The 23052-nt window shown below is 49.9% G+C and overlaps 8 protein-coding genes across 8 annotated transcripts; 6 read left to right on the top strand and 2 right to left on the bottom strand.

Moving 5' to 3' along the window:
* Positions 1–1480: 1480 nt before the first annotated feature.
* FMAN_02704 (uncharacterized protein) lies at positions 1481–3388 on the top strand (the record flags this gene model as incomplete). Its single annotated transcript, XM_041820299.1, has 3 exons — positions 1481–1692; positions 1743–1826; positions 1876–3388. 3 exons carry the CDS (start codon positions 1481–1483, stop codon positions 3386–3388), a joined length of 1809 nt encoding a protein of 602 aa, XP_041686193.1.
* Positions 3389–4220: 832 nt separating this feature from the next.
* On the top strand, positions 4221–5207 carry FMAN_02703 (uncharacterized protein; the record flags this gene model as incomplete). Its single annotated transcript, XM_041820298.1, has 1 exon — positions 4221–5207. The coding sequence occupies one exon, from the start codon at positions 4221–4223 to the stop codon at positions 5205–5207; it is 987 nt and encodes a 328-aa protein (XP_041686192.1).
* Positions 5179–6070, bottom strand: FMAN_02702 (uncharacterized protein; the record flags this gene model as incomplete). The annotated part of the gene is made up of 4 exons (XM_041820297.1): positions 5179–5316; positions 5367–5649; positions 5703–5782; positions 5834–6070. 4 exons carry the CDS (start codon positions 6068–6070, stop codon positions 5179–5181), a joined length of 738 nt encoding a protein of 245 aa, XP_041686191.1.
* A 908-nt stretch (positions 6071–6978) lies between these two features.
* On the top strand, positions 6979–8647 carry FMAN_02701 (putative hexokinase; the record flags this gene model as incomplete). Its single annotated transcript, XM_041820296.1, has 3 exons — positions 6979–7166; positions 7230–7247; positions 7303–8647. The coding sequence occupies 3 exons, from the start codon at positions 6979–6981 to the stop codon at positions 8645–8647; spliced, it is 1551 nt and encodes a 516-aa protein (XP_041686190.1).
* An 811-nt stretch (positions 8648–9458) lies between these two features.
* FMAN_02700 (uncharacterized protein) lies at positions 9459–11685 on the top strand (the record flags this gene model as incomplete). The annotated part of the gene is made up of 3 exons (XM_041820295.1): positions 9459–10572; positions 10624–10810; positions 11046–11685. 3 exons carry the CDS (start codon positions 9459–9461, stop codon positions 11683–11685), a joined length of 1941 nt encoding a protein of 646 aa, XP_041686189.1.
* A 157-nt stretch (positions 11686–11842) lies between these two features.
* FMAN_02699 (uncharacterized protein) lies at positions 11843–14230 on the bottom strand (the record flags this gene model as incomplete). The annotated part of the gene is made up of 2 exons (XM_041820294.1): positions 11843–12175; positions 12227–14230. 2 exons carry the CDS (start codon positions 14228–14230, stop codon positions 11843–11845), a joined length of 2337 nt encoding a protein of 778 aa, XP_041686188.1.
* A 1747-nt stretch (positions 14231–15977) lies between these two features.
* On the top strand, positions 15978–17885 carry FMAN_02698 (uncharacterized protein; the record flags this gene model as incomplete). The annotated part of the gene is made up of 4 exons (XM_041820293.1): positions 15978–16151; positions 16208–16281; positions 16341–17719; positions 17770–17885. 4 exons carry the CDS (start codon positions 15978–15980, stop codon positions 17883–17885), a joined length of 1743 nt encoding a protein of 580 aa, XP_041686187.1.
* Positions 17886–18416: 531 nt separating this feature from the next.
* On the top strand, positions 18417–19067 carry FMAN_02697 (related to bis(5`-nucleosyl)-tetraphosphatase (asymmetrical); the record flags this gene model as incomplete). The annotated part of the gene is made up of 2 exons (XM_041820292.1): positions 18417–18491; positions 18561–19067. 2 exons carry the CDS (start codon positions 18417–18419, stop codon positions 19065–19067), a joined length of 582 nt encoding a protein of 193 aa, XP_041686186.1.
* Between the last annotated feature and the right edge of the window lie 3985 nt (positions 19068–23052).

Genomic DNA, 23052 nt, shown 5'->3' with positions numbered 1-23052 from the left:
TAGGGAAGGTAAAGTTGGATCTGAGTCGAGACACAAATGGGTCAAGATCTGATGTGAGGGGGAGGGAATGACGATGACTTGCAGACAAGATGCTGTCGTTGGAGGCGACTAACTTTCGGAGGAGTCCCTCCTTGCAGATTGCATTGACTGCAACAATCTGTGTGAGCGTTGTGTGCTCTGTGTCCGTGTCCGTGTTTGTGTCTTAGCAGCAGAACCATTGTTAAACATATCATCAACAAAAGATTCATCAATCAATGCAAAGTCTCGCTAACTAAGTTATGGAGACCCAGCAACGTGGTGCTGATGCTAGGTTTATGGGGTCATGTAGCGATAAATAGCGGCCCGGAAAGGCCATGGAAGGCGCTGTTTAAGTGGTGGACGGCTAGAATAGCGCTAATGACCCTGCTCGGCTTCCGTTGGATCCTTGTTCCCCAAGATTAAACAAGTGCAGGGCTAGCTGAGAAGAGAAGGTATCTGTATCATACAATCTTGGAGCAAAAATACATCTGAGACTTGGCCGTTGTCTTAGCTGGCCCTGGTCTATTCCTCTTTGGGCCTAGAACGACCCGACTCACCCTGGCTATCGCCATTTCCCTCCAGTCAGTTTGTTTGGCCAGGAGCATGGGGTCCAAACACCAGGCGCCGGCACGACTTTCGCCCACTCTGATCATCCTCAGGTCCTTCATGTTTCTCTAAATCCCTGCTTCCTTCGCTGTCTCTCTCTCTTCTCTCTCTCCCACTGCGCTGCGCACCCGTGTCATCCTTCTCTCACCGGACCCCCAAGGCGGTTCGCACTGCCTTAACGCACCCCCTAATATCCCAGCCAGGGTTAATCTTCAACCACCATCCGTCGCGTCCGCTGCCGGGTTTGAAGTCGCTGGGATCTCTTCGCTCGAGTCGAATTTCTTCTTCTCTTTCTTCTCCCCCTTCCTCCTCCCCCACCCGTGCCCAGCCAGTGTGCGTAGCATCACCTGGTTTGCCTCCAATTGCACGCGCTCAATCAACTCGAGCCTGAACGACAATCGAAAGGAACGAACTTCCAGGTCCGTTTTCTCTCGAAAGGGGCCGTTTCTCGAGGAACATCTCACCTTCTTTAATTCGTTTACGACATTCGCTCTTTCCCTCCGTGGAAAATTAATCGTAATTTAATCTTTCACCAACTGCTACTATCGTTTGAGAACGTCACGAAATCGATTGCGCTCTGTCAATTCGACTTCTTCAACCTAAACTAATCACACATTCACTCACTTGTTTGCTCAGGAGAGCAGTTTTTGGCTACGATTATTAACCGCCCAACATCTCTCCATCGATCATTGCATCGACCACTCCAGACCACTTTCGACAACCACTCTTTGGCGAACCAGGCAAATCATTCAAAGTTCTTATCCCGACGACCATGACCTAGGTGTTATTGAAGCTTAAGACATCACCGATTCCTGCATCAGCTTGTCGAATTTTGTCCACCAACCCAACTTTGCAGATGGCTGCGCTCAAGCAAGACACGGTCCCTTCGAGGGCTCGTCAGTCGCGGAACTATGTCACCCCTAAGAATGTCATTCTTGGCTTACTTTCTGCATCACCAATGGTTGTTTCGGCTCAAAATTCGAACTGTATATCTTTAAAGGATTCAAAAGCTTGCCCAGCATTCACATCCGCATCCATCTCTACTGGAGATAGTCTGCTTGAGTTCTTGTGAGTTCTCTTGTCTGGTGACCTCTCAATCTTACTAACTTCACAAATAGCCCCTTCTTGCGATATGTTTCCGACAGAGCATCTTTCGATAGCCAGCTTTCGAATTATGTGCAGAGAGATTATGTCCAGAGGCAGTAAGTCAATCGAGGAGCAAAATTTTTACGCAATTCTAACAACTCGTAGATATCAATCCTTGTTCGGATGCAGCAATCTTGATTTGACTAACACCAGCGACTTGTATGCTCGCTTCACCACCACCGTGTTATGCAATTCCATCGTTCAGAACTCTATTGAGCCCTGTGGCCTGTCAGCATCGCAGTCGCGACCTCTTTGCGCCGACAGTTGCGCTGAGTATGCCCAGAGCGAGGCTTATATAACATCAGACGACGAGCTCTGTTCGAACCCGTCAAGCAATCTGCTTCAGCTGATCAGAGCAGACTTCACGAATTGTGCCCTTCCTGGTGGCTCTCTGGACAGTAAGACATGTATTCCAGCAATCGAGAACGAGTCACAGAACTGTGGCTACGGCAACAGCACCGTGGGACTCTGTACCTATTGTGGTTCAGGTGGTCTTAACTCGACCGACACCTGCTGTTACAACTCAAACGCCGAGGAACGATGCAAAGATGTCAAATTACCAACTTTGACCGCCACCATGACATTTACCCGAGTATCACCAACATCTTCGGCTACTGGATCAAGCACTGCAGGTAGCGGAAATGACAACTCCGACGAAGATGACGATGAAGGAGGAGGAGGGGGTCTGAGCGGCGGAGCTATCGCTGGTATCGTTGTTGGCGTCCTTGCCGGTCTCGGTTTGCTTGCCCTTGGCCTCCTGTTGTGCCTCAGAAGGAGACGACGACCGAGCAGTCCCAAGGGAAGCATTTTCAACCAGCCTTCGCCGGCCCGACAAGGTGGAACAACCATGGCTCAAGCAGCGCCCTCAGCCGCCCCTCAAGGATACGAAGTTCTTCCCGGCGGACGTATAGCACGGATGTCTGCTCTCGAAGGTCATTCTGGCGATTCACCTTCTCATCATCGCGACACTTCATCAGCCGCCGGTGGTATTGGTGCTGTAGGCACATATCCACGCAGGGATCATTCATCATCTGACGAGTTCACGTCAAGCCCACCCTCGTCAGAAACGCGTGGCGGAGTCCTTCGCCCACCACCGACTAAACCTCGACGACACGGCTCACTCTCAAGTAGTTCGGCCCTTGGCAGCTCTGTACCGCAGTCCCCATCTAGTGCGGGGGGATTCTCATCGCCTCAGGGCGTCGCTAGCCAACAGTCCGAGCAGTTGCCATTTTTCAAGGACTACTATTCTCAGGACGACATTCACCCCGGTGACCGAATAGCCGTTCTTTGGGCTTATCAACCACGGGCAACCGACGAATTCGCCTTGGAACGGGGAGATATGCTCAAGGTTGTGGGCATATGGGACGATGGTTGGGCGACAGGTGTGATGCTCAACGAGCGAGCAGATGAGTGGGAGGCTCGACGACAAGCTCAACGCGATAGTGGCGTCTCGAACGCGTCGGGACGCCGCGATAGCTCCCCTGCTGCAGAGGGCGAAATAAAAGCATTCCCTCTGGTTTGTGTCTGTCGCCCCGAACACTGGAGGAAGACAATTGAGGGTGATGGATCAACGGAAACTGGTTCCAATGGCTTCAATGCTCACTCATCGTTCTCATGATTAATACAGTCACGACACCTTAACTTGAATACGGCCCTGGAAGGTACACGTTAACGGTGCATTGGTTTAGCGGCTATGGCGTTCTGGTTTCTCGGCATACCCTGTTGGCATCTGCAGCACAAACTTCATCCGATACCTTCGCAAATTCAATACGAATATCACTTACCACGCTCCGCCGTTCGGAGATATCCCAATCCCGATCAACTTACCAACCATCTGTATCACGCCGTTATTCGTCTTTGACCTTCGAGATTATGACGAATTTAGGACTCAAGTCCTTACTTTCAATTCTAGCGCTGAATTATATACCCGGTGCGAACCACCCAGGATTGCTGTTTTGCAGAATTGAGGACGACAGTGCAAGTAATGCGTGGGGAAAACAAGGGGACGAGGGGAGAGAAGATGGCGGCAAGATGAAGTAGCCGCACCACGTTCTTTACGTCTTCAAGGCTTCTTATGATGATGTTAAATAAATAAACACTCACTACCATAGATAGAGCACCTTCTTCATGGGCGGCTACGACGCCTAACGACTTTTTAGCGATACTGCAAATAAGTTCATTATTTCTGATGATTTATACACTACTCGGTCTCTTCAAGCAGTGAAGTTAAAAGTAGAATTCCAGTCGAATGCCATAAGCCAGCCGGCTAGTAAGCGACCAAGGGTCCATCCATGTTTGAGATCTCATGGAATGCGGGTTCCTCTGTCTACCGCTGTGGAGTATGTCAACAGAAGCCCCACCGTGGGGTGTTCCCTCCCGTCAATTCCTCTACTGCTAAAGAGGGGCAGAGTTGTAGACCACAGCCAAGTCTTTTCCATCTCAAATCAACGATGGCCGACGTCAAAGCAAAGGCGGAGGCCCTAGTGCCAAAATTCAAGCTCGGTCGCGTCCTCAACCAAGATCAAGCAGGTCGTCGCATCTCCCTCTATGGTTCTATCGACGACCAGCCAGCTCTACTGATCCTGGAACGGGCTCCCTTCCCAACCTCGCAGGCCTACCTCACCGATGTTCCCGCCCAGCTCGCACGGATTCAGAATCTGGGCGCAAATGATATCTATCACTGGTTTATGGGCCGTAGCGGCACTGAGACGACCAAGCCTGACGACGCCGACTTCTTCGCCGATCTTAAAATCAACCTGATTTACCCATGTACCGAAACGCACGTCAAAAAGTACAGCAAGCAGGGTGTTCGGTTCGTGACGGAGACACCAGATGTTTACAAAGACCACATTCGACCGTATATGCTCAGCAAGAGGGAGGAAGGACGACTCAATTGGGTATTTAACATTATTGAAGGACGCAAGGAGGTAGAAGATGTCATCTACAGAACGAAGCTTGGCGAGGCCGGCGATGAGGGTTTCCTCATGCTGCCAGACCTCAACTGGGACCGCAAGACGCTCGATGCGCTGCACCTGCTAGCGCTGGTCGAACGACGGGATATCTGGTCGCTGAGAGACCTTCGCAAGAAGCACATCCCCTGGCTGCAGCACATGAAGACCCATCTTATCGATGCCACTGTCAAGACGTATCCATTGATCGAGCCGGACCAGCTGAAACTCTATGTGCATTACCAGCCCACATATTACCACTTCCACATTCATATTGTTCATGTCCAGCTCGAAGCGGGGGCCACTCAGGCGACGGGAAAGGCAGTCGGACTCGAGGGTATCATAGAAACGCTGGGCGCAATGGCGGGAGACGACGAGGCGGGTATGGGTAGCATTGCTATGAGCTATACGCTAGGAGAGGCAAGTGAGTTGTGGACCGAGATTTTCGAGCCACTCAAGTCTAGCGGCGTAGCTTCTCGATCGCAATAATTAGATCGTTGACGCCAGAACCGTTGGGACAATCGGTCCACTCGCCACCGTCGCGGATGCAGTAGATTTTGTTATCGAGACGAATAGTGGCGCTCTTCGTCACACCGGCCTATCGATCATATCAGCACGCGCATGGTATTAGAGACGAGTGTGGCATACATCTGCAGTTCTCTTGATGCTATCCCGTAGGAGGCTCAAACCATAGGCACCGTCCTCCCTGACAGCGCAGTCGTTAAGTTGCTGGAAATCGATCGCGGACTCAAGAGCGCAGTCTTCGACGAGGGAGCGTTCGGGGATTTCGCTGTAGTCGCGGCTTAGACACATGATGAAGCCGAGGTTGATCTTGGGATCGGGGTAGAGTTCGCGGGCGCAGAGCTCGATGATGTTGCCCATGCATTCTGAAGGGCCATGCATGCAGTCGACACCGTCGTTGGCAGTTGGCCTATGGAGCCGAATTTTAGTCTCATATTAAGATAGAGCTGTGTGTCGACATACCGGCCAATGTAAGATAAAGTGAAGTTAACCTTATCATGAACGCGTTGCATCACGGGCAGTACTAGTAGTTCGAGTCCATCCTGGAGATGTTGAGCATTTGTTATTCTGCACATATATGGGTATATGTTTACCTTTGCGTCGGGACATTTACTCATGATGTGTGCCTCCAGTGGCACGAGTTTATCGGCAGTATGAACATCGTCGCTCGTGATAGCGACCATCGTTTGGTCAAGTATAGGGTTGAAAGGCTGCCATATCCAGAATGTATAGACAACAGCTATCACGAAGGCTATTGTGAGGGTAGGTCGACTGCGACGGAGGGAACGAGGCGGCGACATGGCTCGTGGAGCAGGACGTTTCTCATCCATTATATATGAAGTGGTGATAATTAAGTAAACTACTCAGGCAGAGAATCCGTGGATGTTAGGTGGAGGAGATGTCGTTATGGGCAGCTGAATGCGCGTCACATTCACATGCGGCTGCATTGTTTATCCGAATTTGGTTAGGGAAACCGTTTTGGGACATGAGCTTCAGTGATTGATAATGCTTTCATACTGATAATTATATACGCTGTCTAACATCTCCTGCATTATCTAAAGAGTCGAGTATCGGTATATTTCATACTCGAATTTCTGCTCTTGAAATGCACCTCAAGCCGGAACTTGAAGATCATCAGTGCATCATTGATAGTGAGAAGTGCTGCTGTAAGTCAACCGTTTCAGGGGTAACCGGCGGGGCACAGAAAGGCTGATATTTGACCCCGCAGAAAATCGCGTGTGAATCTCTCGATCAATTCCTTGTTTGGTGCATGTATGAGATGAGATGAGATGAGATGCGTTCAATGATATAACATAGATGCCAAACTACTAATCACTGATTACGGCCGCCAATGTCTAATTGTTAAAATAACCACCAAGGCCAGATATATTTAGATCGCGGTTCCACGTCATTGCATCAGGGTGCAGCTCTGCGCTAGCGTCTGCGTTGGATCGTCAACACAGGTGAATAACTTCCACCTTCTCATGACTTGCGATTCATACTTATTCATTCTCACATTCACAGCCTGCCTAGCACACCAGCATTACCTATAAGAACCCCTGCTACGTTCGTTACTCGATTATACAACCCCTAGCACTCTTCTACCGACGATCTACTTCCAACCAAGCTACGTCTGCCCAATGCTGGTATCAGATTCTCTAGAATGATACCCTGAAGTACCTCACATCACCTTCATAAAAACCCACCATTTATATCTTACAGCGACTTTGCTCGAATCATGGCAACCCCTGTATCGATTACAGAGTTCTTGGAACCCTTATCTGTCGATATTGACAAGATCAATCGACTATCACAACTGTTTCTCAAGACATTTGAGAGGCTTGCCGCTGGCTCCGAGAACCAGTTCTTACCTACGCCCATATCTGAAGCTATTCTACGACCAGAAGCGAAGCGAAAACAAGGCTGGTGAGATATTATTATTTGAGGATTGAAAAAAGAAAAGAAAAAATGGACTGACATATGATGTAGCCACTTAGCCATAGACATGTCAGTTACTAGCCTTCGAGTTTTACTTTCTCTGATAGATCTAACGTGGGAATAGCGGCGGCACAAACTTGAGAGTGGGTTTTGTCCAACTCGGCAACGAAGCCGCGTCATCTGACCAAGCCAATGGCCATATCACCAACGGATCCGATGACAGTTCTGCCACGAGACATGTGAGGAGGCTTTTGGAGAAGTCCTGGCCCATCGATGAGCACCTCAAGAACGAAAATCCGGATAGTCTCTTCCTTTGGATTGGCAAATGCATTGCTGAGGTAGTCCAAGATGGATGCGACACGCTGCACCTACAAAGCGACCAAACATTGTCTCTTGGTGTTACCTTTAGCTTTCCCATGGTGCAGCACTCACTCTCCCAAGCTACACTTATGCAGATGGGTAAGGGATTCGCCATTTCTCCCGATCAGGATCTGGGTGACCGCCTCACCGATGGATACAATCGTGCAAAGTCACTCGAGCTGCCTCCTGTTCGAGTTGAGGCAATCGCCAATGACTCGGTATCGACACTCGTCTCATTCATCTTTAATTTCGATGAAGCCTCGAATCGACGTGCTGCCATGGGTCTTATTCTCGGAACAGGCTGCAATGCAACGATTCCGTTGAAGCTGAGCCAGCTGAACCCATCCAAACGCCCAGAGAGTGTTGTTGCCCGACCGAAGGAGAGGGCAGAGGATGTCAAGATTGCAGTCAATACTGAATGGAGCATCAACGGTACTGCACCTCCCTTACACGAAGTTGGGTTGGTCAGCCAATGGGACAAAACATTGGACATTCAAGGTGAGTTGAATGGCTTCCAGCCACTCGAATTCATGACGGCAGGTCGTTACCTGGGCGAACTCGGACGAATTATGCTGGTCGACTACTTGACGGAACACTTGGGTATTGATGCAGGAACGTTGCCCCAGAGCCTGCTGCAACAGCACAACCTTACAACAACGTTCTTGAGTCACTTCAAACCCCTCCGACCCTCGGCTCTTGTCGCTATGCTACAGCAAGAATTCCCCGAATCGACAGGATCGCCGCCGTTTGAGTGGACCGAGGACCTTGCCACGGCAGTATATCGAATTGCCAAGGCCATTGAGGTTCGAGCGGCTGGTATTGTGGCAGCAGCCACACTAGCTTTGTTGACATTGGCCGAAGAAGTTCCAGGTGAAGGGTCAAAGGCATTGGATCGGGATTACGAACTCGGTGTAGGTTACACCGGGGGATGCATTGTTCACTTTCAGGATTACCTGCAGGATTGCCAGAACTTTTTGGACCAGCTCCTACGCGAACGATTCGGCGAGGCGAGCCCGTTACGAGTCGTACTCAGCCCGTGTCACGATGGAGGCGTTACGGGAGCGGGCATTCTTGTGGCTGCAGCGTCTCAGAGCAAGACGATAGAATAGTTGCAGGTTTGGGTTGCATACTGCATTGGGGTGTTTGGGGGGCGGCTGGACCGCTTCGGTAATTGATCAGTCAGTCCAACTCGCAGATGGTGGGTATTTGCATCTGTCTGGGGTGGTTCATGAACATGAGCATGGGTGGCTGTAAGCCGGGGTTAATGAAAGGAGGGGAAGGGGGAGAGAGGCTTGAGATAAGCTAAACCTGATGATTGATTATTGACTGGTTTATAGAAATGATAACTATTCTCACGAGTTTAGTTGTAGGTTTTGAATATGTGCCTTTCATTGAAGAGTGCTAACCACTCGTAGCAATAGATTTTACCAGCAACTCTATCTAATTGAAATTGGTGGAGTTTCCGACTTACAACTACAACCACAACTACAACACCAACTGACCCCCTCCACACCGTAGTCTTGCTCGCGTGCAGGTGACTCGTCTCCTCCTGTGATGGTCCCGCATAACGGCCGGCAGAGATAGTCATAATCCTCTGCCTGACTCACACCTACACTCGCACCGAGAAACCTTTTGTGGAAGATACCGCATTTCTAATCCTCCACTGACAATGCATCTATTATAGGCAGTCCGAGTCGGGAATATCCCGATGATCTTTGCGGGGCCACTTTCTGGGTGTATCCGCCGCAAAGTCTGCGATCACGACAGTGAGACTCCACTCTTTTCTACATGGTCCCCCAACCTATTTCCTTAAAAAGGTTCTGTCGGATCCTTCTATTCTATTGCAATCTTTCCCTCTCTTCTTCTTCTCCTTCGTTGGTTTCAAACAAGACTTCCTGCCGAAGTTATTAAGTCGCCGTGATGACTCCGGTCTCGGACCCCGGCCGTGCCGCTCCCGCTCCCGCTCCGGTACCTGTTCCGGTACGGACCAATTCTCGGAGCAGCGACAGTGACGGCAGTGTCGTTGATCCAGCAGAATTCGAAAATCTTTCGAGATCTTTGACGACTGGTGCTCACTTCCTGCAGCCTGAGTCATTAGAGAGTGCAATGCTAAGGCCTTCTTCTTATAAGGCTCGCCATTACCTTCACGATGAGGAGCAGGAGGGAGTGATCAGTGAGGCTGAAGGTGAAAGTGAAGATGAAGATGAGAGTGAGATCTCTGAGGACTTGGATAATGTGCGTCCCCATGAAGAGACTCCTCTTATAAGTCACAGTCGACGCCATTCTATCACAGCAAGATCAACAACTTCTGCTGGAACGGAGATAGACACACCGTTTCTCAACAACACATCTCCAACACGCTTCTGGTTCATCTTCTCCCAGATTCTGACAGCATACTTCATATCTTGCTTTGACGGAACAATCATGGCTTCATCACATCCTGTCATTACATCATACTTTAACGCCTCAAACTCCGCATCGTGGCTTTCCACGGCTTTTCTCCTCACTTCATCTGCCTTCCAACCTTTACTGGGCCGGCTCTCTGATGCTCTAGGCCGAAAGCCGCTCTTTGTAGGAGCCCTGGGCATCTTTGCAGCCGCAACGACATGGTGTGCTCTTGCAAACAGCATCGAGAGCTTCATTCTCGGACGAGCCTTTTGCGGAATCGGCGCTGGCGGTGTCATGACCATTGGTTCCATCATTGTGTCAGACCTGGTCCCCATTGAGAACCGTGGCGTGTACCAGTCATACATAAACATGAACTATGGTGTTGGTTCAAGTCTGGGTGCCGCTGCAGGAGGCGCAATGGCTGATTATCTTGGCTGGAGATGGGAGTTTGGAGTTCAGATTCCGCCACTACTGATTTGTATGGTTGTTGCATGGATTGCCATCCCAGATGATCTGGGTATCCAGGGCGAGAGAAAGGGGGTGTGGCAGGCTCTCAAAGAATTCGACATCAGGGGCTCGTTGCTCTTGACTACCGCTATTACATTTGTGATTCTGGGCCTGAATCTTGGAGGCAATGTCCTTCCATGTAAGTCAACACCGAATTCCACGCTGACAGTGACTAACATGCATCTTTCAGGGTCACACCCCTTTGTCATTGCAAGTCTTGTAATATTCGCCATCACGTTCCCTGTGTTCCTGTGGGTCGAGTCCTGGGTCCATAAACCGATCATGCCCCTTCATCTCCTGAACCGACAGCCTCGTGGAAACATGATCTTCTCGAATGTTATTGCTGCTATTGTCGCTAACTCAATTCTCTTCAACATGTAAGTCATTCCCCTTTGTACAATAAGAGACTTGTGCCTTTTGATGGGATCGTAGCATATCTGTTGCTGATAGAGGTGCGATGTGGCGCTCCTTGTGGGCAACTCGTTTCTGATACACAGCAGCATGTTCCGTATCTCATTGCTCACTGTGTTCTCAATTACCTACTAGCAGCCTGGATCGTTTCCTGCAGCTTGAAACTGCTCTTTAGTATCCTATTGCTAACATGTCATACAGTCCACTGTATTTTCAGGCTGTCCTCCTCACATCTGCCACCTCTTCTGGTCTCCGCCTCATTATTCCGACAATCGCCGCCTCTTCAACCGGTGCTTTTGTTGGTTTTGCCGTGACTTGGACCGGCCGCTTGAAGTGGCCTGTCTTGAGTGGTACTATTTGCATACTCATCGGCACCATAGGCTTGGTTTTCCTTCAGCGTGACCTCCCATCTTGGGTTTATCTCTTCATCCTTCTCCCTTCCTCGATTGGACAGGGATTCCAATTCCCAGGAACATTCATGGCGATATTGGCTGCATCTCCTCAAGCCGAGCAAGCTGTTGTGACATCTACACTCATGCTGTGGCGAAGTCTCGGCCAGGTACTTGGCATTGCAAGTAGCTCGCTTGTTGTCCAGAACGCTCTGCTCCATTATCTCAGACAGTACGTCACAGGAGAAGGTCGTGATGAGATTATTCGTCGTGTGAGAGAGTCGGTTGAGGAGGTGGCCAAGCTTGAGCCCAAGTACCGAGAACAGGTCATCGTGAGTTATGAAGCCGCGCTGCGGCTCACATTCATCACTTGTGCCGTGTTTGCATTTGCCTCTGTGGTGATGGTCTGGCCGATCAAGCTTCCTCGTCTTGGTGTGAGAAAGCACAAATAAACTCGAAATCATATATCAAGTCAAGATGAATCAAAAGGACGAACGGACAAGATAGTAAGTATACAAGCGTAATGCCTAGCGGACAGATTGTTAGATTAGACCCAGATATGCTAGCCTCGACTGAGCCCCTATTTATACACCATTAATAACACATCAATCAATTAATCCCGTTAACTCCAGATGCCATGAGCGCGTCCAGCTCTTCCTTTGCATTTCTATAACTTTCCTGTGCTTCTCTCTCACGTCGGTTAACGAAACCGACTTCCTCGCGTAGAGCGCTTAGTCTTCGCTCGATAGCCACGTCCTCCGAGATGGCCAGCGTCTTAAAACCAGCCAGGGCAACACGTGCCTTCTCCAAAGCCTCGGAGGCATCGACCATCTTATCACGAAGCATCTTCTGTCGCTTCTGATAACCACCGAGGTGAAGTGATAGCTTCTTCTCTAGCTTAGCGCCTGCTTCAGCAGAAGCCATGATAGAGTCTTGAACAGCCTGGATAACAGTTAGTATAAAGGTTCACTTCTGCAGCTCATCAAAACTTACATCGAATGCGACCTTCATGACCGCCCCTTGCTCTTCCTCATCATCGTTGTAACAGCCCAGACCGAGGAGTAGCGAACTGCTTGCGCGTGCTTCGAATGCGGTCTGGATATCCTCGAACTTAGGGAGGGGTTTCGTTTCGGACATGATCAACAAACGAGCCTCCGCGAGAGCATCATCGTCGATTTGTTGAAGAGGCTTAGGGGCGCCACTGACTTGGCCACCAGGGACAGGATATTTCATCGCATCGTTCGCCATCAGGTTCGCTGATTCCTTGGCAATAAGAGACTCAGCAACATCTGAAATACTGGTAGCCTGTTTCAATAAACTGGGCAGATCGATATGAACCGGTCTGGGGAGGTTCTTCTGCATAACTTGAGTTCGCCTGCGAAATTCGAGGGCTTCTTCGGCTGCCTGCCTCTCACGTGCTCGGCGGTCCCGCTCTGCAGCATCTTCCTCAGTCATCTCATCAACTTGCATAGCCTCCTTCTCTTCCTCAGGGATATCGAACTCCCATTCAGTATCTTTTGGTCTGGGAAGAGAGGCCAGACCTGACTTAAGCTGGGTGCGCAAAGCCATATCTCTCATCCTGATGTCTCTGGGTGTAGCTGAAACCATCGACATTCCCCCGTCTTGGTTCAAAGATAGCGTGTCTCTGGGTGTTCTCATGGGCGTTTGTCCAGGTCGACCAGGCGTGGCTCCCACGCCATCTGCCCGCAGAGGTGTGGCCATTGGGTTTGGCGTGGAAATGATCTGCTTTCGAGGAGCGATGCCATCGAAACCAGTCGAGGCTGCGCCTACATGAAGCGGGGCGTTCTCACCACCGAGTAGGACAGAATTTGTGTCGTTGAGCGCTCGAATATTTCGGATTTCGTTTGCAATGTGATCTTCTTGTTCAGGGGCTCTTGGTGTTCGAATGGGGGTAGCGGAGTTCAGAGTAGAATATGTGTTAACAAGTCCTCGAGTAGCGTCGTTCTCACTCTCCTTTGCTCTCAAATTGGCAGCCTCACCCATCCTACCCATCTTGACTATGTCCTCCAACTCACCCTCGCTGACTTGGGGAGCGGGCAAAACCAGGCCACGACGCTTACTGCTCTGCTCCGCCTCTCTGATCTTCTGTAGCTGACCAGCCTTCAGAGCAGCCTTGTATGATTCCGACGCCCCATCCTTATCTGTCTTCTTTCGCTTTCGGTCGTTGTCATCCTCGCCCTCACCCTTGCGCTTGTTGGCCAGCTGTTGTTTCCGGGGATCAAAAGCTGCGCGTTGCGCCTCATTCTGCACCATTTCCTCTGATGTATCGTAGAAGCCAGGGAGCGCTTTTCTCTCGAAAGGGATATCGGCGTTGTAATCCATCTCGCCCTTTTTCCTTGATGTGACCTTAATGTTAATTCCAGCTGTCTTGAGCTCTCGTCTCTTCTGTAGAGCAGCAAGACGTCGCGACTCCTCTTGTTGACGCTCTCGGGCTTTTCTCTTGGCCTTTTTACCCTGTGTATTGGCCAAGCGGGCTCGAGCCTCACTCAGCATCTCCTTTTCGTCCTCGTCGAGATCGATAGTGTCGGGTCGCGCAGGCTTCGTCTCAGGATCGGGATCTAACTCGCCCGGTCGGAGTCTTCGAACATCATCGGCGCTAGGGGCTTGCGTTTCGCCTCCATCTGGGCCCATCAACCCAAGGCTAGATGATTCCTTCGCTTCGGCTTCATCGAGGAGCTTCTGGTATCGTTCGAGGCACTGGTTTGCTGTTCGGCCAACAATAGGAGCGATCGTGCGCCACTGGGTGGGCATGATCTTGGCGAGATGGAGGAGTCTCTCATCTTCCTCCTTGCTCCATTCGATCTTTTTGATGCTTGGGTCGAGCCATTCGTTCCATCTGGCTTTGCACTGCTTGGGCGTCTTGCGCGCCAGCAGCGATGAGACACGCGCCCACTGATTCAGGCCATACTTGGAGACGGAAGCCTTGAGAATTTCATCCTCAATGTTGGTCCAAACACCTCCTTTGACGACGGGCATCGCGGCGGTGTTGGCTGAGGCGCTTTTGATGATGTTTGAATACAATGGAGCCTGGACTATGCTGCGAAACACGCTTCTTGAAAATATCCAGGTTCCATCTACAGCGCGCAATTGTTGCTGACTCAGGCGGACAGGGATTATGATTGGATGAATGTTAAGCTCTACAAGCCCCACAGTTGCGAAGGAGCCCGTTCCTCCAGGGACATTAAACCTCTGACGTTAAATGAGGGCATCAGAATAAGCTGATCTAAAGCTCTACTTGAATACACTAGATTTGCCAAAATATTTTTTATCACTTAGGATAAAGGTCCTAAGCTTTCTTGCCTCCCCTTGCCTCGAGCGTAGGCTGAACTATCACTCTTCCCCGAGGGAAATGCAATTGTCGTAACCACTAGTGATGTCGTCCTAGGGAGATCTGAGCTGTTCCCTTTAGAAGGTATCATTTGCGGGGATCTCAGTATCAAAGTTGGAAATTTCGATGCGTTGCGCTCTTGGGTACCTATCAAATGATGGTTTTCGCCAGCTGGCTGCGACAGTGTATCATGACATCCATCAAACAGCATCGCCCCAACGTCTATACGACTGAAGTCATGATAACCGAGTACAAATTCTTTTATGTATTCGTCAATGGCCAGGCACGAGCTTTCGACATTCAGCAATGAAATCTATTGGATGAAGAGCTATTTGCTAAACTGCAAGTGGCTCTGGAATACACAGAGAGTGCGAAAAGGATTATCGTCTTGCTTCTACCTGAATATTTGGTGGTTAAATCCGAGATAAAGCAGTGAGCAGGCTAAACTAACTACATATAGTAGGAGTAGCAGGTTTGTAGGCACCTTTGCAACACGCGGTCATCGACTCTGGCAGATTTATAACATGATCTTCTTACATCCCGCGCGCTTGTTTCCTGTTGATGCCGGACTTTGCGGAGTCGGTTGGATCAAAACCCGAAACCCGATGCGATTCGATGCCACACTTTCAGGATTCAGGAGCAGTAGCCTATCAGATCAAGCCAGCGAGGGACCAACGAGCCACGCCAGCACCCATGATAGCTGTTAGCTTATCAGATACTGCCAGATCCCAGCCTGCATGGTATGCATTGGAAGCAGGGAGTGCGTCATTCATTTATCTATCTCGGCAAAGGTGCCAGAGAAGCAAATCTGGCATGAATCGAGTGATGCCGTGATGGGCCCGGCAATGGCGCCAGTATAACGTGATGGAGTATCAGAATCACCAATGCATTAACGTATATAGGCGACAGCAACTCAGAGATTGACAACTGTAAAAAGGAAATGCCCATCCATGGCTTATCGGGTCTTAAAACGATCGTGTTTCGTCTAGCTCTGGGACAATTGGCATGGTCCAACGTGGATAGCATGGATGTTGGACTCCACAACACCATCCTAGCACTTGGACTCATCATGTATCCGCAAGAGAGCTCCCCAAATGCGCCTAGATCATACATTATTAATCCTCCCCAGACCAGATCCCTTCTTCGTCACACTTATCTCATGCCAGTTGCAAGCGACACAACCCTCTCGCTTGTTTTCACTTCTGAGACATGCAAAATCTAGTCCTTATTATCCTTTGAAAGACTCGTCCATCTCTCGATTCCCCCTTGGCCATGCCCTAGAAACATCGTGATTGAAGAATACAGGCTTCACTGGCCATCACTTTGCTGCGCGCAGCACTTCACTGTCTCCGACCCGAACCGACGAAACTTGTCCCCCTTGCGCGCTAGGAAACCATGGCGAAAAATGATAGTATTCACGAGGAGGAGTCTGCGATCCTAGGCGAAGCAACACGTTTGCTGCCTACCAGCTCCGAACCTCGCGATGCAGATAATGAAACATCTTCTACAACTCCCGCTTGGGATTCCTTCAAGGACTTTGAAGGCCTACCCTGGTGGCGGCAACCATCGGTATGCGCCTAGACGTTGTTCAAAGCCATATTGTTCAGCTCTGACCTTGCTTGCAGGTTTATTGGCTGCTTGGTCCATATATCATTTTCACCCTTGCCTTTGGAGGTGTAATGGTTCCTAAACTTGACCTGTAAGCTTCTGTTGCTTGAAATATGTAGAATTTCTTTACTTACCAGCCTATGCGATAAGGATCCTTCAGCTCGTTTGCAGGCAGTATTTCGCAGATGAACACAGCCGTAATCCAGACGCAGTCTTCCAGCCTGTTCTTCTTGGGTCTGAAAATCCCCAATGCGATATCCCCGAAGTGCAAGCAAACGTGGCAAAATTCATGCTGGTCATGAATTTGTTCACTGGCATTCTAAGTGCTATAGTCGCACCGAAAATCGGCCATTTATCTGATCGATATGGTCGTACACGGCTTATGGCTCTAGCTTCTGTTGGTGGAATCTTGGCCGAATTCATCACTATCCTGGTAGCCCGATACCCCGATGTCATTAGCTATCGCTGGCTGCTTCTAGGTAGTGTCTTTGATGGTATGACAGGATCGTTCACTACGGGAAGTATTATGACACAGTCTTACACAAGTGACTGCACCCCTCCCTCAAAACGCGCCGTGTCTATGGGCTACGTGCATGCGTGTCTGTTCACGGGACTTGCTTTTGGTCCTCTTCTTGCAGGCTTCTTCGTCAAGTGGACTGGTAGTTTGCTATCTATTTTCTATGTTGTCATGGGATGTCACATTGGTTTCATGCTCTTTGTCTGGCTTGTTGTTCCCGAGTCCTTGTCTCAAAGCAAACAATTGGTAGCGCGGGAGAAGTACGCAAAGGACCAGGAGTTGCAATCTCCTGTCTCGCCATCATGGGTGAATACCCTTCGAACAGCAAACCCCCTCGCTCCTCTCAAGGCTCTCTATCCTACTGGCCCTGGCACATCGCCGGCTCTTCGTCGAAATTTGATTGCTCTTGCGATCAATGATACCATCATCCTCGGAGCAAGCATGGCCGCAGGTGCTGTCATTGTTCTCTACTGCGGACGGACGTACCACTGGGACCTCTTAGAAAAGTCGGGGTTTGTGTCTCTTCTCTCACTTGTTCGCGTCGTGGTCCTTATGGGAATATACCCTGTTATCAACTACTTTGGCCGCATCCGCCCAGCAGCTCGTCGTCGTCGCGAGTCCGGTGTGGCTGCCGTCGAAAGGAACCGTGGGGCAGACGAGCTTGACGTCCTGATCCTGAGAATTGCTTTGACTTCAGATGTTATTGGGTCTCTTGGATATGTATTTGCCCGTTCATCGCGAGTGTTTGTCGTGAGCGGTATGATGACCGCTGTCGGGGGTCTTGGGAGTGCAACTGGGCAAGCTATGATCACCAAGCATGTACCTTCTGAAAGAGTTGGCCAGTTGCTCGGAGCAATCGGCATGATGCATGCGCTTGCGCGAGTGTTAGGGCCAGTCTTGTTCAATGGAGTGTATGCCCTTACGGTTGGACGTTTTGACCAGGGTATTTTTGTCCTGCTGGCAAGCGTATTTGGATTCGCACTTGTGGTAAGCTTTGCTATAAAGCCATATGGTAAGTCAAACCTGACTTTATAGTCTGACTCTGAGACTAACGAATTATAGTCGTGTGGGAAGATGAGCCTGAAGATGAACGGCAGCCTTTCAATCAGACAGAGGACGCTTTCACAGTCCCAGATGGCCAAGTTCCTCTTGATGAGGAAGATCAGGTCAGATTCTAAGAAATGCCCGACTCTTCAGTAGAAGCGATTTTCTTTTGTTGGTTTTATGTTACAGTACAAAGGTGCATAGGTCGCCGTGATTGGTAACTCTTGTACAATAGTATCAGGCAACTCTTTGGATCGTTTGATCATAGAATACACACGAAGCAACTCACGAATTAAATATACCATCAACTGCCCAACAATCGTATTAAACACTCTTCTGCTGAGAAATGCTGGAGACCTCCGCCAAAAGGCTCAGTGTTAGACAATTGGTGCAAAAGATGTGGGTCCCATTTGAGTTCTCACAGGGGAATAGAGCTCACTCATGACATCAGATCACCACCTTTAAACGACGTGATTTATACACAACGAAGAAGGCGAAACTCAGGCAACGCCCTCTCATGATTTCATTGTAGACCAACTACTTCCACCAACTCATCAGACTTCCAAGGGCGCCACCGTAATCGCAGAAAAAGGTCCTCTACCAATTAGAGCATGCTTGCATCTAGAGCTTGGGCAACTACAAAGAGTCGTTCAGTGAGAAACATCATGACTGCAGCCGGAGACGCCGGAAGAAACATCAAGTTTGGGCCCTTTGAGGTCACAAATCAGGTGAGGAATCATGTTGAGCCTCAATGCCAAGCTCAGCCCCGAGCTTGCTCTTGTCATTAGTAGACACTGACAACTCCCAAGGTCTTCCTCACTACACCGCACTCTTTCGCGCTGGTGAATCTTAAACCTCTGATTCAAGGCCATGTCCTCGTCTGTCCGCATAACCCGCATAAGCGTCTAACAGACTTGACGTCCACCGAGATCTCGGATCTCTTCACAACAGTGCAGCTTACCCAGCGTCTGCTTGCACGTGCTTACTTCCGCACCCCGGAACCTGAGGCCGGAAGCTTCTCAGTTGCTGTGCAAGACGGAGCTGACGCGGGGCAGACGGTACCACATGTTCACGTCCACGTCGTCCCGCGAACGGCTGGGGACATGGGAAGCCCGGATGCCGTGTATGTTAAGCTTGCGGGAGAGGAGGGTAACGTCGGTGGCGCGTTATGGGATAAGGAGATGGGGGCCCGACCGAAGCCGGGTGGAGGTTTGAGGAGAGTCGATGACGAGGACCGAAAAGCAAGGAGTGTTGAGGCGATGGCTGAGGAGGCAGAACGATATAAGGCTATTCTGAAGGAGATGGGCATCGAATAGAGGTAGCAAGGCATTCTTTGCAGATCATAGAAGTCTAGCTGCATATACGATAGGCGTAGCATTGAAACGGACTCGTGAGTATCATAACATAATCGTAATATTGATCTCCAAACCTTTCACTAGTTTGTATCTGCAATTGCTTGCAGTTGCATAGCAGTATCTGTTGTGACATAGCTCTCATGAACCCAAGATAACGGATCGACAAGAGAACTTAGAGCTGATGAAACTTGCCCCAAAGTGCATCGAAAAGAGGCGATAGTTACGTGGCTTTCGAACGGATACACAATAAAAGCGAGCGTACCTGACAATGCAATGTATCACCAGGAGAACATGTAGACGTGAAGCTTCGAAACACAGACAGTACGCGTATGCTTTCTACGTTCAAGGCAAAACTCATGCCGGCACCGTTTCTTGGCTACAGTATAAATCAATATTTCGTGCCTTACGCCACGATTGTTGTTGAACAATGAGTTATCCTTATTCGCCACCCTAGACCATCACAACTGGAATGCCGATCTTTGAGTTCCAGAACTTACAGCACAAGAGTTCACAGCCACCCTTTCGCGGCCGTCTTTAGCTTGATCCGGGGGGCGTCAACGTTTGATCTGACTTTGAAGCATCTGGATGGCTCAGTAACGTCTTGCTGGTCAGCTACACCTCCAATGGGGCTAGGGCAGAATGACGAGTTCAATCAGTTGCAACTGGTCCAGTCGATAAGGCAGCTGAAGAATTCCAAGTTAGACTAGTGGCAAACACATCTTGCATATGAGTTCAGGCAAGCTTGAGAAGATGCATGCCATATGTAGCACGCATCTGAAGCTGCTGATGTGCCACTTCAACACAGGAATTCCATACGCTAGCTAACCGAACAGCTTATGATAATGCGAGGCTTGCAGCCAGGATACGATATGCGATCGCCCGGTGTGTTCACGACGTTTGGGTGTCTGATCTTATGTTATAGACTGATTGGAGGTTGGAGAATTAGGGCCTCGATCCCAAGTAGAACAGTATAGTTCAGTCTACAGTAACTGAGAGATTTTGTCAAATCATCCCAAGATCCGCGGCGTATGTCCTTAGTCTTGTTGGAAGAGGGCGCTGGAGGTACTCATGTGATGGGATAGAGCAAAATGAGGCTTTTCGGGATAGTTTCCACAGTGGCTCCCAGCTCAAAACACGCTAATGCTGTTGTTTTCGTTCACTTGGAAGACTGGCAGCATATCCTGGGATATATCCCCACATTACATTACAAGTCAGTTTCCCTGTGCGGGGATTGCTAACATTTGCGCGCCTATCCGCAATTAAACGAGGTCCGGACCTCATGTTTTGGCTTGGTAGCTTAGCCTGGTCTGGTAGTTGCGGATCATCGGGATATCTTGGAAAGAGTCCTGTGGTCGTTCCATTCAAAAGTGCCAGGCTGGCAACACGAGTCGCGCTTGGGTCGGTGAGCGAGCCGATGGTCCGAAGAAATGCAAAGGTGATGCATGCAACAACTGATACTGTACTGTGGCTCAATTCCGTGACCAGTTGAAGACATCGGACCGTTAATATGAAGATCCTAGTCGAGTTTAATCCTTCAATCAGCAGTGTCACGTAAAGATCAGCCTGAAAGCCGCTCTCTCTCATCCTCGACTCAGGTGTTGCCGTTGTCGCAGCCGTGTTCATGGTGTGTCGTTGAAATAGTCCCACCTTAACTAGTGGAGTCGGCGCAGAGGACAAGGCGGGAACTAGCGCAAGCAGTTTTTAGCCGCTTCGTTTGATGCATACGCTGAGATGCGGTGGATAATTAGTGCAGGGAGCCCTAGACGACAGTGGGCCCAGACAGGTCTTTTGCAATGCGTAGCGCAAAGAGACGAAGAGGAATCTCTTGGGAGAGCACGGGGCCAAGTTCAAGGGAGCTATAGACCACGCGATCTAATTCATACTTCCCCCGCAATGAGAATGCTAAATCGTCTGGTCACCAGAATCTCCGGAGTCCGGACTTCTTTTCCCTTGGTAGTCCAGTTCATGCCTTGCATGTGAGTGAGGGTCAGCAAAAGGCGGTGGACGGGCGTTGACTGCTGCAACTGTATGGTGGCTGGGTCTCGTCGCTCGCGCTACTACAAGAGCCTAGAGGTAAGCTGGTGACTCGGCACGGAGCACTATCGGCGATTGACCAAAGTGCAAATTGCATGGAACCATGATTGCAGCGCAGGCAGGGCAGTGTGCAGTGTGCTTGGGATCCAATGCAGGTCAACAGCTGGTGGGTCGCACAACGACAGGCCAGACGCTGGTGATCTGCGAGATAAGCAAAGACACTCAATTTAGGTTGCCCAAGGAAGGATATGACCTTTGTGGATGCATGTGAAACGTCAGTCAAGCCATGGAAGACCGAATAGCACAAGTTGGGCATCATTCTGTCGAATGACATACAATTGAAGGTCAGATGGGGAAAATGACGATGTTTGACAAAGGGGGAATTGCGATGAACTACCTTACTCGGCCATCGAGATGGAGGTCGGGACGCCGTGTGTTGTGGACGGGACGAGGGAGGTAGGGAGGCCACCTCAGTGAAGATGGAGGGGTGCCAACAGGCCTGGCCGTAAAGTTTCCGAGGAATCTCACAGAGACCAGAGTCTCAGATGGAACCATCAGCGGGCGTAGGCGCACAGACTCCCACCACCAGCCAAGCAATGCAAGCGCCAAACCCAACTCGCCAAAGTCGCACGTTGCAGCAACATCACCTTTTCCGCTTTCAATTGACCTGCAGCCATCTAATCTCTCTGCTTCATTAGCCTCAAGGTCCCCTTATCCGCTCAATGGATACACCCGGTTCTCGGGATGTTTTTTTTTTCTCAGGGTCGCTTTTGTTAACATCTACGTTGTTTGTTTGGAACGTTGTTTAGTGCGCCACTGAAAGCATAGGTAGGTAGTCAATGGTCAATGGTGTCGGGAGGTGGTGAATTATTGCTTTTGTCGTATTCTCGAATCTGAAACCTGAACTGCCACTGACGTTGTTGAGCCGCATCCTTTTCCAAGTTCGTATCTCGCTTTCCAGAGATGCTGGAGCTTGAATCCACCAGTCACGGAGCTTGGCCGGTATTACGCAGGGTTGCGGTTACAAGGGCCTTGTTCGCGGTTGAGTTGCATGGAACCATCTGGATTACTTGAGATCTCCTCAAGTCCGTGAGAGTGAGGAGATGATGAATAGGCAGATAGGATACACAGTCACCATCACAACATACAAAAAACCCCTTTGCCAGTATATTGATAACGATTATTATCTCTTTTGTCAGGATACGATGTGGTGTTGAGATGTCGATCAAATGTCTTTCTCATCGCTGGAGTTTTCATTGACTTGAGCAACTGGATCTTCATAGCGGCTCTACTACACAGAATTGTGTGACTGATTCAAGCCAAGACATGGCTTGAGTCGTTACGCGGCTATTGAGTTGATGTTACGAAAAGAATGGTTCAACACCAGAAACACTCTTGCGTAGTCGCTCAATGCCCGGTCATCGGCTCCGATGGAAATGAACAAACGAATGCAATGCAACGAAACGACCAGAAGAGAGAATTTTCAATTCCAGGGTGGCGGGCCTAAACAAAAGACACAGCCAATCATTACATACGCTCAAATCTCAGATACCGGATAAAGTCATACGCTAAATTAGAAGGAAGCTCTGGCCTCAATGGCATCCTAGGGGTGGCCCACCGGCAATCGACATGCATGCGACGTTGGGGATGGAACCTTGACACAGACCACCATCGGTCAAGCCGCCCAATCAAGTGACATATTGCCGTTAGCTGCATGCAGAATCCAGGACGCTCCCGAGAGTTCCCCTCCATCTTGGGTGACCAAGACACACTTGACACGGACTTGAGGGAAGCAACACCAACGCCAATGCCAACGACTCCATCAGTCCCGTCTAACGATGGCTCCATTCACTCTCTGTGTCCAAGTGACCACCTGCCGACAGTCCGGAAATTTGCCTGCGATAGCCCGTGG

The sequence above is a fragment of the Fusarium mangiferae genome (assembly GCF_900044065.1).
Source record: "Fusarium mangiferae strain MRC7560 genome assembly, contig: FMAN_scaffold010, whole genome shotgun sequence".
Lineage (NCBI taxonomy): Eukaryota > Fungi > Ascomycota > Sordariomycetes > Hypocreales > Nectriaceae > Fusarium > Fusarium mangiferae.
This window is presented reverse-complemented; position numbering and strand designations above follow the sequence as displayed.